An 18,248-nucleotide genomic window follows, 5' to 3' on the forward strand; every position below is an offset into this window, starting at 1 on the left:
GATGGTACAGCTGAGGAAGAAAATGAGAATGCGGAGTAATTTGTTTTGATGAAAAATTTGTTTTGTGTAATTTGACTTTGATACTTGTTGGTTCTTTTTGTGCTCACTATGGAGCTTTTTGACTTGTATGTTGTTTTGGTATGTGAACCAAATGTGTTTGTTGCTGAATGCGATTTGTTGCATGATTTGCCTTAGATTGTTATTGTATTTGGTGTAGAAATTCGTATTGTTTGCATGATAGAAGTAGAAATACGCTTAGGGTATTAGTATTGTTTGGCCTTTAGTCAATAGTTTGATTGATCGTTACATCTTAGAGAGATAGTATTTGGTTATTGAGATTGGCGTGTGTAGATTAGAATTGTGGTTTGTTATATATAGCTCAGAAATCTGATTTGTCACGTTTGTGAATCATAAGTCGGTAATTTAGAATGTTAGTTGTGGCAAATATGTAAAATCATAGAACAAAAACGACAATATTGAATTATATATTAATTGACCTTTGGTTACAAAGGTGCAGGTAGGCATGCCTCTTTAAAACCTTTCCAAGCAAAACCTATTTTGGGAAAAATCATGGTAGTAGGAAAAAGAGTACAAGCATGTCCCTGACTTTAACTATAGTATTGTTTTAAAGAAGAATCATTCCAGTTGTTAGGGATAGTTGTACCATTCAAAGATTGTAGCCGATATGCCCCGTTTCTGAGGACTTTAGTAATTTGGAATGGGCCTTCCCAATTTGCGACGAGCTTTCCATGTGATGATGGTCGTTGGGCCTGTTTTGTTTTGCGTAGAACCAAGTCGTTTACTTTGAATGATCGGGGCTGCACCCTTTGGTTATGTCTATGGGAAATTATTTGTTGCATTACTCGGTATTGGAGGGTTGCAATATCTCGGACTTCTTCGATGGAATCGAGGTCCAGCTGCCGTGATTCATCATGGTCATCTATTTGAGTTTTGATAGAGGATTGGGATATTTCTAAAGATATCATAGCCTTAGAGCCATACACCAGTCAGAAAGGCGTCTCCTTTGTTGTTGAATGGATGGTGGTATTGTATCCCTATATAACTCCTGGTACTAATTCGGCCCAGAGACCTTTTGTGCTATCAAGTTTCTTTCTTAAGGCATGTAAGATGACCTTGTTGGTGGCTTCTGCTAAGCTGTTTGTTTGTGGATGTTCCACGAATGAGAAATGTTGTTTGACCTTCAGATTTTGCAAAAAAGATGTGAACCTTTGATAGGCAAATTGGCGACCATTATCAGTAATAATGTGTCGAGGTATGCTGAATTTGTAGATAATATTCTTCCATACGAAGGAGATCATTTGTTTTGATGTTATTTTGGCTAGGGGCTGCGCCTCTATCCATTTTGAAAAGTAATCAATTGCAACTATTAAAAATTTTACCTGTCCCTTTGCTAAGGGGGAATGGCCAAGGATATCGAGCCCCATTGATTGAAAGGTCAACTTATCTTGGAGCTGTGATGGGACTATGCTTCAGAAAATTGTCACAATATTTTACTTTGTTGTTGCAATCTTGTTGCAATGTTATCCAAAAGAAGCTAGCACATAGTATTTTGGATGACAAGCTTCGAGCTTCAACGTGAGTGTTGCATATGCCTTCACGTGCCTCAGCAAGTGCACGCTCGGCCTCTGATCTAGAAATACATTTAAGCAGGGGATGAGAAAAACTTCATCTATATGGAGAGTTGTTATATATGGTAAAAAGAGATGTCCATCGGTGAAATCGCCAGATATTGTCAATGTTGTCTGGAATGATTCCAGTTTTGAGATATTCTATATATGGTGTACGCCAATCTTCATCCTGTGTAACACATAAAAATTCGGTTAGTTTTATGCTCGGTTCATGTAGCACAGATTGATATAGTGTAGAAGTCAGTGTTTTTGTACTGGCGAGCTTAGATAAGATATCAGCTCGGCTATTGTGCTCACGAGGTATATGAAGAATTTCAAATTTTGGAAAATTAGAAATAATCTTTTTAACAATATCCAAATATTTTGCCAATAAGGGGTCTTTTACTTGAAAGAAATTGTTTACCTGTTGCACAACACGTAAAGAATCACAGTATACCTTTAAATCCGTGAATTTTAATTCGGTTGTAAGTCTGAGGCCTGCAATTAGAGCTTCATACTCTGTTTGATTGTTGCTCGCTTTGAAGGAAAAGTGTAAGGACTATTCCAGAACTAATCCATTACCATCTTCAAACAAGACTCCGGCCCCGCAGTCTTGGGAGTTGGACGCCCCATCCACATATAAGGTCCATTGTAATGAGCTATTCTCTGAACTTGGTACAGTGAATTCGGCTATGAAATTGGCAATATACTGAGACATTATTGGACCTTGGCTTTGATATTTGATGTCGAACTCGGAGAGTTCTACCGACCATTTTACTAGTAGGCCAGCCATTTCTGGTTTTTGTAGCACTTGTCTTAAGGGCTGATCAATTCAGACATGGACGACGTGACTCTGAAAATAAGGTCGGAGACGCCGAGCTGAGAAGACTAAAGCTAAGGCCACTGCTTGTTCCTTTCTATAACAAGAACAGAACTTATTACCCAGTCAGTGACAGATAAATATAAATAAAGTGCTTCCTCCGAAGGGGTTTTCGTAAAATGGGTGGTTTTGAAAGAATGATTTTTATGTTAGCAAAAGCATCTTCACATTCATTAGTCCAATTAAAGTTGTTTTTCTTTTTTAGTGTTTGGAAAAAATAGAAGGATTTAGATGCTAAACAAGGCAGGAACCTAGATAATGCAGCAAGTCTCTGATAGACCACTATTTTGCGGTTTATTTTGTATTGAATTGAGTGGATTTTATCAACTATTCTTACACTTATTCATATAAATTGATGGTTTTATAAATCCTTTCGAATTTGTGCTATGATTGAAAACATGTTTCTTTGGCCTTAAAATTGCTAATTTTTAATCCTCCTTTATTACCATTCGATGTCATGATGTGTGTACTAAGTGTTTTCAGGTTTTATAAGGCAGGAATGGCTTAGAGGATGGAAAGGAAGCATGCAAAAGTGGAAGGAACACAAGAAATTGAAGTTTTGAGAAGCTGGCCTCGACGCACACGCATGGATGACGCATACACGTAACCAGGAATTCGTTCAGTGGCGCGTACGCGTCAGCGTCACGTGCCTCACTTACGAGAAAATGCTAGGGGCAATTTTTGGGATGCTTTTGGCACATTTTCAAGCCCGAAAATGAAGATTAGAGGCTGCAGAATGGGATGAATCAAGGGGAACACCTCATTCATTTACATTTTAGGTTTTAGATGTAGGTTTCTAGAGAGAGAGGCTCTCTCCTCTCTCTAGGTTTTAGGGTTTTTAGTCTTATTTCTTCTTAGCTTCAGAATTTTATCTTGCTTTAATTTAGTTTTCTTCTACCTTTTATTATTCTAGTATCTTAGTTATCTTCTCTTGTTGATTTCTTTATTTTTCCAATTTAATTTGTGAATTCTTCTTGTTAGATTCAATTTCCTTTTAATGCAATTTGAGGTATTTCGTGTTTATTGCTTCTTTCTTCATTTGTTGTTATTGATTCCTTGCAATTGTTAGTCTTAGATTTTACATTCTCTTATTACTTTTTTATGCTTTTATTTTGTGCCTTCCAAGTGTTTGATAAAATGCTTGGGTGGATTTTAATTTAGATTTTATGTTCTTGACTTGGATTGATTAATTAGAGACTCTTGAGTTATCAAAATTCTCTTGTTGATTGGTAATTGAAGGTTGTCGGTTAGCTTAAACTTCACTAAATCTAGTTTCTCCCTATGAGTTGACTAGGACTTGTGAACTCAAGTTGATTGTATGCACTTGACTTTCCTTCATTGGTTAGAGGTTAACTAAGTAAAGGCAATTTACATTTACCCTCACAATTGACAATGATAATAAGGATAAGACTTCTAATTCGCTTTCCTTGCTAAGAGCTTTCTTAGTTATTAGCTTATTTTCTTGCCATTTTACTTTCTTGTTTCTTATTACAAAACCCCAAAATATACTTTGCCATAACCAATCATAAGTATACTTCCCTGCAATTCCTTGAGAGACGACCCGAGGTTTAAATACTTCGGTTAATTTTATTTTATTAGGTTTGCACTCGTGACAAACAATTTAAACGTTGACCGAGGATTGCTTGTCGGTTTAGAACTATACTTGCAACACGATATTTTTGTGAAAATCTTTGCCAACAATTTTCCTCCATCAGTCTCCTTGTTAATCGTTGGACTTCTTTGATTGTTTGTTGGCTTGCCATGTTCAATATAGCTCATCATTTCTCAGGATTGGCTTCGATTCCTTGGTTAGTAAGCATGAAGCCAAGGAATTTGCCTCCCTGCACTCCGAAGGCGCATTTCTCTGGGTTAAGTTGCAGATTGTATCACCGTATTTGGTTGAAGATCTCTAAGAGGTCGTCGAGGTGGCTTTTTGTGACCTTCGTTTTTGCTACCATGTCGTCGACGTAACTTCTATGTTCTTGCCGATTTGATCAGTGAATACCTTATCCATAAGGCGCTGGTATGTTGCCCTACATTTTTAAGTCTAAATGCCATAACTTTATAACAGTAATTTCCATATTCAATGATAAATGCGATTTTATTTTGATCGGATGGATGCATTAGAATCTAGTTATAACCAGAATATGCATCTATGAAGCTTAATGTTTGGTAACCAGAGGCACTATCTACTAAACAATCAATGGAGGGTAAGGAATAGGAATCTTTTAGGCATGCTTTGTTGAGATCTGTGAAATCAACACACATGCGCCATTTACTGTTATGCTTTTTTACCATGACGACGTTTGCCAGCCATGTTGTGAAGTAGATTTCCTGTATGAAGCCAGTATTAATCAATTTTTTGGTTTTCTCGAAGGATGACTCCTTCTTTCTGAGGCCGAGGTTCCGCTTCTTCTGTGCTATAGGTCGAAAAGATGGATCTAGTGCCAACTTTTGTGAAATAACTGAGGGACTAATGCCGGGCATGTCGGCAGGAGTCTAAGCAAAGAGATCAGCATATTGTTATAGAAACTCCTAAAATGAAGCTTTCTCTTCCGAGCTAAGCATGGTTCCTACATAAGTGAATTTGTTAGGGTCATTGTTAAAATAAACCTTTTGTAAATCCTCTGTTGGGGTTGGTCTTTCGAGGGCATTGGCCCTTGGGTCAAGGTTAGCAAGGGTTGGGAGCTCGGCACAATTGCAGATGATATTTACTTGTGGACCCATAGCTCGGTTAGGCTTTTTCAAGCTGTTGTTATAACATCGGCGAGCTTCATGATTGTCGTTATGAATAGTCGCAATGAGGTCGTCCTGCACAGGAAACTTAACGCAAAGATGAATTGTAGATACTATAACGCCGAACCAATTTAAAAAAGGTCAGCCGAGTATTAAAGTATACCGGCTGAAACATTCGACAATTAAATATTGAACATCTGAAGTTTTTGATAACGGATGCTCACCTAGTGTGGTTTGTAACCACACAGATCCCAAACCGGGACTCGTTCCCCTAAGAATCCGACTAAATCTCCAGTGGAAGGTTGAAGTATATTGTTGCTCAGCTTTATTTTCTGAAATGTAGAATAGAAAAGAACATCGGCACTACTTTCAGGATTCAGTAGTACTTTTCGTACCAAAAGGTCCCCTATTTGGATGGAGATTACGACTGGATCATCTAGATTTATGATATTTGTATTGAAGTCAGAGGCCTGAAATGTCATTTGAGGAAAATGTGAGGGTACGTGGTTGTTGCCAAGGTTGCCTTTCACTGATAGCATAGCTCGGTATGAATGCTTCCTTGCCGATTTTGTAGCTCCTGCACCTATAAAACCTCCAGAAATGCAGTTAATAACTCTCCGTGGTTGATCGGGGTGGCTTGAAGTCACCCTTTCTTTGTATCAGGAATGTTGTCCTGCCGAGGTGTGGTTAGCAGAGAATAGGGTATGCCTTTGTATGTGTCCACTGATATACTTGTCTAAATGACCTTGCCGAGCTAGTCGCTCTAAGAGGTCTTTGGCAATGACACACTCATCAGTGATGTGCCCATGCTTATGGGGGAAAGTATAATATTTTGATTTGTCCATGTTTTTTGCACCCAGATAGGTGCCCGCTTTTCGCGGAGGCTTGATCAACTTGGAGTTGAGAATTTCTTTGAAGATGTCATCCCTCTTTGTATTGAACTGAGTGTATGACTCATAGCAAAGGGTTAGCTCGAAATTCTTCTTACTGTCTCAAGCTTTATCCTCATCTTTATATTGAGCTTTGCCACCTTCGGAGCTTGTCATAGTTCCTTAATGTCCATCTGTCCTTTTGCTTTTTCGCGGAACTCAGCCAGGGTCTTTGCTTTGGCTATTGCAATTGCTTCTTGAAATTTGCCTGGTCAGAGTCTGCTTTTGATGGCATGCAAATGTACCTCGGGATAGAGATCTGGTATGCTCATGGCTACTTTTGTGAAACGAGTAATGTAGTCCTTCAAACTTTCATTTTGGCCTTGTTTGATTGTGTTCAGGTAGTCAGAGTCATGTACGTAGATGACAGATCCAGCAAAGTGATTCTTAAAAAGTTTCGCTAGTTCCCGAAAATGAGAAATAAAATCTGCAGGCAAAGAACAAAACCAATCAAGTGCAGGACCATCTAAATAAGATGGAAAACAACGACATAAGACGGAATCGAAAGCACCATTTACGATCATTAGGGATCTGAACTTTTTGAGGTATTACTTTGAATCTCCTAACCCGTCGTAGGGGGTTAAGGTCGGTGGCAAAGTGAACTTTCTGGCTAGCTTGAAATTCATAACATCGGCCATGAATGGCCCTACAGAGTTATCGGGCTTGGTATTTTCATTTTCTGGTTGAGCTTCTTCATTTCGCGGAGGCCGAGCTTTTTCATTTCATGGAGGCCGAGCTTCTTCAAGCTGAATAGTTTCGGAAATGTGCGTCAGATCAGATTGGTGCTCTTCCTCCTCTGGTTGTTCACAACGATCATTATTGTTTTCAATCCAAGCATTCGCTAACTTGGCAATCTGATTTGCCATTCTCTGATTTTCTTCTGTCATGTGCTAGTGCACCTCTGCCATACATTAGTTGGCTTGTTGTAGCTCAGTTACCATCCGGAGAAGTTCAGATGGTGTATGTGGAGGTGCATCAGCCATGGATAAATGTGACAGTACTGAGGCCGATGAATAGGAAAGACTTTATATTCTCGGCCCCATGGTGGGCGCTAATTGTTCTTGCGTGGATGAAACTTCGGACAACTCGGTTCCTGGTAGCTGACACCGAGCTGTAAGCTTGGAAGTCCGAGCTCTTCGTCTGAGAGCGTACCACGTTGTGGAGAGAATAAAGGGGGAGTGTACCTGCAAAAGGCACTCCGATGCTTAAGTTAGTATTATGTATTCAATGTCCCTTCCGAGGATAAAAATATCATACCTTTATAGGAGAAGTGGGACTGATCAGTTGAGCCTTTGGTCATTATCTGCATTGAAGAGTAGTTATTATAGATCAGTAGGTTACAGTATCTGGTCGGGTGTTTTACTTCGGAGTTACGCTGTTGTGATAAGTTAAAATCCATTGGGCCGAATTATAACGCATAATGCCGAGTTATGGCTTTTGATTTGTAACAGCCATATCAACACTGAATCTAAATAAAAATAACACTGAAATTTTAAAATGGTGACTGGACTCAAAACAAGCACAAAAGCGCGAATCATATTAAATCTAACTCATGATAACACTGAGATTTAAAAATGATATTACCAAAAAATTCATCAACATGGTTTAAATCACATAAGAAACACTACAATTATATAAAGACTCCAAATCCAAATTTATGACAAGAATAACACTAAATTTTTAAAAAAATAATACCTGTTCCTGTGTGGATACCTGGAGGGGAGTTTGGCTACTGGGGGACGGCACCGAGTTGTTATCTTCGATGCCGATCTATGAGCCTTGGGCTAGTCCGAGTTTTTCACCTGAGAGATGTCCAATCATGCAGAGTAAAAACAAGAGAGGGGGAAGTGTACCTGCAAAGGCACTCCGAAGCTTAAGTTAGTATTGAGAATTCAATGTGTCTCTTTAAGATAGAATATCATACCTTTATAGGTGAATCAAGGTAGGTCGGTTACATTTCTATTGGTCTTCTGAATTGAAGAGTAATGATTAAGTCTTGATGGGTGATTATGTTACATTGGACATTTTAATTATAGGATATAATCTGTTGAGTCTGGTTATAACGTAACTTGCCGAGTTATAGCGTAGCTTGCTGAGTAATAACGTAGATTGCCGAGTAATAACATACATTGCCGAGTTATGGTAGATAATGACAAGTTATGATGTTGAATTTGTAACGGCTGGATCATAGCCCCCAAGCTTAGCCTGGGAAAGTGTTTTAATAAAGCAGGTTGAGCTTTTAATGAAGCATAAGTCGGCCATTGAGTTTGTTCATAACTTCGGCAAATGGGTTAAGGCTTGGAGCCCCCAGTTCAAGATGCTTAATTAAAAAATATGGAATAAATATAAAAGAATAGTAAAAGTGACAGTTTTTAATGAAGAGAGAGAGAAGTAATGATGACATTAAGTGGTTTGTCATTTCCAATGCTTCCCTAGGCGGTTTGATGTGATTGAGTAGTGGGTATAGTGGACTTGAGTGGGTTATGTAACTCTTGGTTAACTGCATTGGAATGCCAATATTTGGGTTTGCGAATCATTTTGATGTTTTGAGATAAAATTGGCTGTGAAGGTTCAAGAGAAAAGAAAATGAGTAAAAGAGGTATGTGGTAGATTTTCCTCCTTCTTCTTTCTGCTTCGTTGAGTTTCTGTATTTGTTGTTATGTTTCTGTTTTTGTTGCCAATGGGGTTTGAGAAAGATAAGAATGGGAGGATATATTGGTCATATGATTGGGTGAATGAAGATGTGAGTAGTCGAGTGTCTTTGTTTTGTGACTTTGATTCCATTAAAGAAATAGATTTGAAAAAGGTAGTGAGAGTAAGCTCTCGGTTATGTTTGGAGTTGTTACCTTGCTCTGGGGATGATTGTGTTTTTCATAGAGGTGATTCTTCTGAGTTCTTTTACATGTATAGTTGCATCTTAGAGGACTTGAGGGAGAAGCTTCCTTTTTCAGAGTTCCAATGCCAAGTTTTGAAATAGATGAATTGTGATGTGTCTCAGCTTCATCCTAATGGTTGGGCCTTCTTTCAAGGTTTTAAAGTGTTGATGGAGTATTTGGAGGAGAAACCTACATTAGAGTTGTTCTTTACGATGTTTCAGGCAAAATGGGTGTGGAAGGAAGGTTAGGTGAATCTGAATAGCTCGCCAGGTTTCGGTTATTTCAAGCTGTATAAATCTTCGTTTAAGAATTTTAAAGAGATGTACTTCAAAATTCAGAGTGTTGAGGATGATTTTCCTTTTTATTTAGACGAGGACTTGTGTGAGAGGTTTCCCTTGTGGTGGTATTTGGAACCTCAGAATATCCTCGGATTAGAAACCATTAGTCCGAGAGTTGAGTGTATGATTGAGTATCTGGTTGAAGTTGTTGACCGAAAGAATTTGATATCTATTTTTGAGTTGTTACAATGGGATGATAATAGACAGGCTGTGATGGATTACTTAGGTATCCATTCTATGTTTTTACCTTTCTACTCATTTTTATATTCAGTTTTTCTTACAAAAAATTTTCTTGGTGTTTTTGGTAGGTGGTAAATATCCTGGAGTCTCTACAACTACGTTGAGAGCTCGGGTTAGGAGTAAAAATGTAGACAAAGAGGGATCGACCTCTAAGCCGGAAAAGGTTGTCGCTGCTGCAGGAGAGGTTAATCACCCTCGTCTGAGAAGGAAGAATGTCATTTTGAAGAAAATAAAAATGGATATGGTTGATCTGTCCGGGGAATCGGATGATGATGGTGATGAGCTTCCCATTGAGGAAATTCATAACTTTATGGATAATGATGAGTCTGAGATTCACTCCCTTCCCAATAAAATTGATGAATTCGCTCTTGGCAAGCGCACCAAAATTATCGTCAAGTATTAACCCACAGTGGAGTGGGATCGTATCCACAGAGATTGGAGGATTTGAACAATTTTAATTAATTGGTGAATTAGTCAAGCTTAACAGAGTAAGTTGTAAGTGCAGAATTATAAATGGCAGAAATATAAATGGCAAAAGAATAAAGGAAAGCAATAAAGTGTAGAAATAGAAATAGCAAGAATGTAAAAAGAATTGAGAATTTGCAAAATATAAATGAAAGGTATAAAAGAATGGGAGAGATAAGAATCAGGGAATTCATTGAGATCAGGAGATATTGTCTCTTTAGATTAAATCTAGCTTATATCCTCTTCAATCATGCAACTCATTGACCTCTTGGCAATCATGATTGATTGAGCCCCAATCCCTTGGTGACTCAATCACTCAGATCTTGATCAATAGCCAATTCCTTGGTCTAATTGCTCATGAAGAGAGATATGCTTGGTCCCTGATTATACCACACATCATCATAGATCCAAGTAGAGGGAGGATTGTATGTCACCATATCCAAACACCAAAACCCAGATTCTACTCAAGTGTGAGAAGGGATTTCTAGCATGGTTTCATGTTTCCTTTTCCAAGGTTCCCATGAAACCCATTTTGCATTCAATCTCTTTTCCAAGTTAATTGAACACTAAGCATGAAAATCGAAATTCCTTCTAGCAAATCAAAGAGAAGATGAAGAGAAGAAGAAATTTACTATCCTTAATCCATCAAGTACAATAGAGCTCCCTCTCTCAATGAGAGGGAATTTAGCTACTCATAGCTCAGAAAGGAAGTACAAAAGATGGAAGAGATGAAGTGTGAAAAGTAAAAAGTGAATTGAAAACCAAAACTCTACAATCTCTTGAGATAGTGATCTCTATGACTTGTTAACCCCTTTTCCAATACTTCCAAGGGTATTTATACTACTCCTAGATCTAGAAAATAAAGGCAATTACAAAAGTGAAAAGAAAATTACAATTTGGAGGGGAAAAAAACTCAACAAACGTGATCTTCCAGCTGGCGTGTGACTGGCGCTTCTCTGGCGTGTCACGCTCCCTCTGTTTCTGACTTGGCGTGGCACACCTCACCATTCAAGTGGCACACCATCCTCTGTTTCACCCCTGGCGTGCCACGACTTCGAGCCAAAGTGGCACGCCCAGGACATTTTAATTGGCCCAAGTAACCTGGCGTGCCACACCTTCGACACCAAGTGGCACGCCCAAGGTCATCTTCCTCATATCCATGCTTCTGGAAGTTTGTACCAGTGTAGCACGCCTAGGGTTTGGCGTGCCACACTCCTCTGAATGCATCATCTTCTTGCTAGCGTTCCACACCTCGTCATCCAAGTGGCACGCCCCAATTCATTGGCTTCTCTCCTTCTTCTTTGAAAAACACTACCAGCGTGCCACGCCATGAGACTGGCGTGTCACGCCCTTCATTTGCCTTGGTCCCAAAGGTTGGCGTGCCACGCCTGGATGTTCAAGTGGCACGCCAAAGTGGGATGATTGAGCTGGTGTGCCACGCCTTCGATACTAAGTGGCATGCCCAGCTTTGTTTGGCCTCCTTAAGTGCTGGCGTGCCACGCCTCATCACTCAAGTGGCACGCCTTAGTGGGACTTCTTGAGCTGGCGTGCCACGCCTTCGATACCAAGTGGCAAGCCCAGCTTTTTGCATTGTATTCTTGTTCATTGGCGTGCCACGCCTGGTTGTTCACATGACACGCCCAGACTTCATTTGCCTTCAGCCCCTTCTCTGGACTTTTGTACCAGTGTGCCACGCCATGTTGTTCAAGTGGCACGCCCATTCAATTGTGGGTCTTTTAGGCTTGGTGTGCCACGCCTTGATCCTCAAGTGGCACGCCCAAGTGAACTCTGGAGCTGGCGTGCCTAGGGGTGGCAAAGCGGGCTGGCCCACCCCAACCCGCCCCGTCCCGCCTAGGCCTGCCTCATAAACGGGGCAGAACGGCCCGCCCCGCCAACTAAAATGGGTTTAAAATGCTAGCCCGCCCTGCTTTATGGCGGATTGGCGGGTTGGCGGGATAGTCCCCTTGACTCTTTTTTTTTTGAAAAATAAAATTCATTAAAATTAACAAAAAAATAATAATTATCTTTATTTTAAAAAATAAGTCACATAATTTGAGCATATATACGAAATTGTAAAATAAAATAAATAAAGTTAATAACTAAAAGAAGAATAAAAACAAAAAATGAAAAAAAAGTGTTTAAAAATTCTATAATTATTAATTTTATAATATTAACCACTCTTTTATTTAATAAAAAAAAGAAAAATAAAAAGCTTCGGCCCGGCGGACCGGCCCGCCCCGCCCCGCCAAAACCCGCCAATTTGGCGGTGCGGGTTTGGCAGTTTTTTTTAATTTGGCGGGCTCCAAATCCTAGCCCAACCTGCCTTTTTTAGCAGGTTTAGCGAATCGCCCCGGCGGGCTCGACCCGTTTTACCACCCCTAGGCGTGCCACGCCTTCGATACAAAGTGGCACGCCCTAGTGATGATTCTTCTAGGTAATGAATTGGTGTGCCACGCCCAGCTTCTGGCGTGCCACGCCCCTTTGATGGTCTTCATTGTTGCTCTCTGGAATATTGTACCAGCATGCCACGCCCAGCTTCTGGCGTGCCACGCCAATACATTTTTGTGGCATTTGTTCCAAGTGGCACGCCTGCTTCACATGCCCCACTTGTTTTGTTGTTTTTTCCCATTTTTGATGTCTTTTCCACCTGAAATTCAGCACAAACTCATTTCAAAGCAATGTACTATGATATTCATCAATTAAGGCATGAATTGCAATGATCAAATGAGATTATGCCTCTTTTTTTGTCCTTTTTATGCAAGAAAAAAGGTAGATGATGTAAGTCATCACAACACCAAACTTAAGCTTTGCTTGTCCCAAGCAAATCAATGTGAGTGGTCTTTTTAGCGAATTGAGACTTGACCTTGAATGGATGCAATATAACTAAGAATTGGACTAAGTGTTCAAAACATGCATGAATGCTTTGAATGTCACAAAGGGTTCCTAGATTCTTAAGGGTTTTTCCAAGTATGTGTCTTAGGGGTCCTTTTCATTGATTGTCACCTTGAAGTAGTAAGAGTTAACTCATTTTCTCCTTTTATGCTTCTTTTCTATTTATTGACCGCGACTCTAAGTGTTTTATCTCAAGACAACCCTTTAGTTAGGCTTTTAATTAACACTCCCAAGCCAGTTGGCTTTAGGGTGCTAGGTGTTGAAACACCCCTGAGAATTTACTTGCACAGGCCTCTTCTTGACACATCTTCACCACAAGCATCTACTAGGATTTCTAACTCTTTTTGAGTTTTTCAATGTTTCTCTTCCCTCCCTAGTAGTTGATACTCAGAGCCTTGGGTCTTTGTTGCTTACTACTTCTTGGTTCTATAGATATTCAAGGAACACCCCTCAATTTCTACTTGTCATGCCTTCTAGGACTAGTTACCTTTCATGACTCATTTTCTTTTTACTTCATTCAAGGTTCTTCACTTAGTCTTTTGTTTCTTAGTTCTTTGAATAAGCTTTCTTGGTCTTAGTCTTATTTACTCTTGTTCTTACACACTCACAACAACTCTTATGGAGACAAACTCTACTTTATTGATGTTGAAAAAGACTAAAGTTATCATTGCATTCTCTTTTCTTTATATCAAAGGACTCACAAAAGACTTCAAATAAAATAAAACATAAACTATCCTAACACTATCAATTATTCTCAAACATAAAGTAAAGTAGACAGATAAAAACTTAAACAGAATTCAGAATTTGGGAAATGTCAATTATGGAACTCAACAACCTTATGCAAATTCTTTAGTTCATTGGCCTCTTGCCTTTGTCCTTCTTCTTAGAGGGGGAGGAGTCATCTTCGCCCTTTTTGGAGGATCCTTCTTGTGCTTTCTTGTCTTTGGGCTTCCAGAAACCTAGCCTTACCATATAATTTCTTTCATCCTCCTTGTGCTTAGCTAGGATCTCCTCTTGTCTAGCATTCAATTCCTCCAGCCATTGCATGAATGTTGGGTATCCGAGGTTGATGACGGCCACATCATTACACAAGTGATTCAGCTTCGCTTTTGTGTTGATATCATATTGCCTCCTTGAAATGATCTGAGCATCATAGAGGTGCCTGAACTCAGCAAGGTTCCTCTGCTGCCATTTGTTCTGCTCTACTACCTTGTTATGTGCACTTCGCACCTCTCCCCAGTCGAACTCCTCTTGCTGCTCCTTCCTTGCTTGCTCAAAGCTTCCTTGGAGGTTTTGTATTTTCTCATTTACTTGGTTCCATTGATCCCTTTGGCTACTTTGAAATTGGTTAACATCTTCCCTTAGTTGATGCAAATCTCCCTTCAGTTGATGCACGTCTCCTTGCAACTGCTCCCAGTTCATTCCTTCAGGAAATTGTTGATATTGTTGGTATTATTGGTATTGTGGTGGTTGAAGTGCCAAGAATTGTGGTTGCTCCTCTGCCTCTTCTTCTTGTTATTGTTGTTGTTGTGGCACATGAGCATGAGCTCTATGCTCTCTGGCCCTCTGAAGTGGATTGACGGCCAACACCTTAGCCATCTTCTTGGCAGTTATAGGTATCTTACTTCACCAACACCTTATCAATCACCTTCTCAACTCCAGCGTCATCACATAGGTCTTGTATGATGCTGGGGAATGCCAATCTTGTGCTGTCATTAGTGCTTTTCAGTATCTTATTGATGTTGTTGGTAATTAACTCCCCAACATTCACGTTCTCTCCCTTCATTATGCTGTATATAAGTACAGCCCTCTCCTTGGTCACCTCAGAAGTGTTTGATGTAGGGATCAAAGATCTTCTCACAAAATCTAGCCACCCCCTAGCTTGGGGGCTCAAGTCCCTTCTTCTCAGCTAGTTGGGTTTTCCATCCTTGTCATTGATCCACTGCACATTTAGTACGCAGATTTTATTCAAGATTTCATCAAATCCTGGGTCTGGTTGCTCTATCCTCTCCTCATAACTCCGAGTGGAGTTTGTCCTTTTTACCATCAACACCCTTTCTATGTTAGAGGGACTATAGTCAACGGATTTCCCCCTCACATAGCTAATATACCCATAAGTTTGCCCTGGCTGTGGCACTACGTTCGAATAAAACTCCCTTACTATGCCTTCCACTACTTTCTTTGGTGGGTTGCAAAAGAGTGCCCAACACCTGTTGTTGATCTCAATGTTGATTTTAAGGTGCTCATTCCTTTCTAGTTAGAAGCCAACCTCTGGGATGATCTCCCTCTCACTAACCAACCATAGAATTAGTTTTGGTTGAATGCGGAGAGAAATTTGTACTCATTGAAGTTTGAGCTTGAGGAACCGGAAGTTAGTTCTTTGGTCTTTCTTTTCTTTGAGGTTGAGGATCTTGGTGGTGCCGTTGGGTGGAGAGAGAGAGTGTGTTTGAGGTTTCTAAGATAGTAATGGAGTGTTGTAAAGAAACACAAGTAAAACAAAGTTTTGCTCCAACACCAAACTTAGCACTTGATTGTCCCAATCAAGTAGAAAGATAGAGAGAAAGGGGATGAAAAGAGAGACGAGAAAAGAAAAAGAAAGGTCTGTGTGGGTATCTTTTGTGTATGGAATGGGTATTGAAGTGGGAGGGAATGGGAAGGTGAGGGATTTATAGGAGTGAAGGGTGTGGTTCGAATGGTGGAAAAAGAAGAGAATTCAATATTTTCCCACTTGGGGAGTGGCGCCTAGCGTGGGAAGAGGCGCCAATCCTTATCCCACTGTGCCCTCTGCATCTGTTGAGTTCCAAAGTGTATGTACACTTTGACCTCCTCGTTATCTATCAAGTGGACCCCATTCAATCTCCTGAAAAAAAAGAAACCGAAAACCCCATTAGTAATGACAAAATAATCATTCACATTCCTTTTCAATGCTAGTGAATGGAGTTGCAACTGATGGGTGTCCCTTGGGAACATTTGCATCTCAATAAATTGGGTTCATCATTGGGTTTTTAAGGTGTTCATGGGGAAGAAGTAATTCCAATCCTTTCACATTCTTTGCTTCTAATCTCCCCTGAACACATTAAAATTCTCATTCAAGCCTCCAAAAATATATTAAATACTTTCAAATTGAGTGGTATTGGGCTTGCCAAGTGATCCTCGTATGGTGGTGGCCACACCAAACTTAATCTCTGGGCTTACTCTTCAAAATTTAATTTATCTAAATAGTTGTAAGCCTAGATCAAGTTGGTGAGTGGCCACACCAAACTTAGCTTTTTAGCTAGTTCTTAGCCAATCACTCATCATTATCAGTAAATGCTTTCATACAGTTGCACTTCGAAAAATAGGAGACAAATTAATTCATAAAGCTATTCTAACTATCAAAACTAAAATTAACTTCCTAAGCTAATATTCACAATCTACTTCTAATAAAGCAATAAATCAAAAGGATATAAATTGTTGGGGTGCCTCCCAACTAGCGCTTCTTTATCATTACTAGCTTGACGTTCTTCCTTTTTCAGTTGAGGCGGTAGCTCACTCTCCTTTCATCCAGTGAGTCCCCCAAGTAATGCTTGAGTCTATGGCCATTTGCAGTGAAGGTTCTTTGTGTTTTGTCCTCCATGAGTTCCACTTGACCATAGGGATACACTTTGATGATGGTGAAGGGTCCAGACCATCTAGACTTAAGCTTCCCAGGGAAGAACCTAAGTCTAGAATTGTACAATAACACCTTTTGTCCTTCAGTGAACTCCCTCCTTGCTATCTTTTGATCATGCCACATTTTTGTGTTCTCTTTGTATATCTTTGCATTCTCATATGCTTGGTTCCTGAATTCCTCCAGCTCGTTGAGTTGCCTTATCCTCTTTTCTCCAGCAGCTTGCTCATCAAAGTTCAGTAGTTTTAGAGCCCAGAATGCTCTATGTTCAAGCTCAACTGACAAGTGGCAAGCCTTGCCAAAGACCAATTGGTATGGAGACATCCCAATGGGTGTCTTCAAGGCTATCCTGTAGGCCCATAAAGTATCATCTAGCTTCTTAGACCAGTCATTCCTCGAGCTTCCAACAGTTTTTTCAAGAATTCTTTTTAGCTCCCTGTTGGAGATCTCTACTTACCCATTGGTCTGTGGATGATAAGGGGTTACCACCTTGTGCTTGACTCCATATTTGAGAATGAGTGCTTTCAGTTGTTTATTGCAGAAATGAGTTCCTCCATCACTAATGAGTGTCCTGAGAACTCCAAATCTGCTGAAAATATTCTTTCTTAAGAAGCTCATTACAACCTTGTTGTCATTTGTTGCAGTGGCAATAGCTTCTACCCACTTTGACACATAATATACAGCCACAAGTATATAACTATTTGAGTAGGAGGATGGGAAATGCCCCATAAAGTCAATCCCCCATACATCAAATAGTTCTAACTCCATTATAAATCTTTGTGTCATCTCATTTTTTGGGTAGGTTGCCAGCCCTTTGGCACTCATCACATCTTGACACCAAGTCCTTTGCATCCTTGAAAATGCTTGGCCAGTAGAATCCACATTAGAGCACCTTGGCTACTGTTCTTTCTCCACTAAAATGGCCTCCATATGCAAATCCATGGCATTGCCAAAGCACCTCTTGTCCTTCTCCATGGGATATACACCTCCTCAAGATCCCATCAGCACACTTCTTGAACAAATATGGCTCATCCCAGATATAGTATTTGGCATCTTTGATGAGCTTTCTCCTCATGTGTTTGTTGATATTGGTTGGTAGTTCCCCAATGGCCTTGAAATTGGCTATATCAACAAACCAAAGGGTCTCTTGGATCATTATCAGTTGCTCATCAGGGAAGCTTTCATTCCCTGCAAGATGGTGTGCTCCTTTTTCTTTTTGTAGGATCCTTGAGAGGTGGTCAGCAACTTTGTTCTCTGCTCCACTCCTATTCTTAATTTCAATGTCAAACTCTTAGAGTAGCAGGATCCATCTTATTAGCCTTGGCTTGGACTCTTGTTTGGTAAGCAAGTATTTGAGTGTTGTATGATCAGTGAATACAATTACTTTAGAACCAATGAGATATGATCTAAATCTATCAAAAGCAAAGACAATAGCAAGTAATTCCTTCTCTGTAGTGGTGTAGTTCCTTTGATTCTCATTAAGAACCTTGCTGGCATTGTAAATGACATGCACCAATTTATCCTTCCTCTGTCCTAAAACAGCACCCACAGCAAAATCTGATGCATCACACATCAACTCAAAGGGTAGATCCCAACATGGTGGTGCTATCATAGG

At 39.9% G+C, this 18,248-nt stretch overlaps 1 protein-coding gene across 1 annotated transcript; it reads right to left on the minus strand.

Annotated features, from left to right (window-relative positions):
• Window positions 1–16,495: 16,495 nt before the first annotated feature.
• On the minus strand, window positions 16,496–17,401 carry LOC107479900 (uncharacterized). The gene is made up of 2 exons (XM_016100000.1): window positions 17,091–17,401; window positions 16,496–16,982 (listed from the first exon to the last, which is right to left on the minus strand). The coding sequence occupies exons 1-2, from the start codon at window positions 17,399–17,401 to the stop codon at window positions 16,496–16,498; spliced, it is 798 nt and encodes a 265-aa protein (XP_015955486.1).
• Between the last annotated feature and the right edge of the window lie 847 nt (window positions 17,402–18,248).

The sequence above is a fragment of the Arachis duranensis genome, chromosome 3 (assembly GCF_000817695.3).
Source record: "Arachis duranensis cultivar V14167 chromosome 3, aradu.V14167.gnm2.J7QH, whole genome shotgun sequence".
Classification (NCBI taxonomy): domain Eukaryota; kingdom Viridiplantae; phylum Streptophyta; class Magnoliopsida; order Fabales; family Fabaceae; genus Arachis; species Arachis duranensis.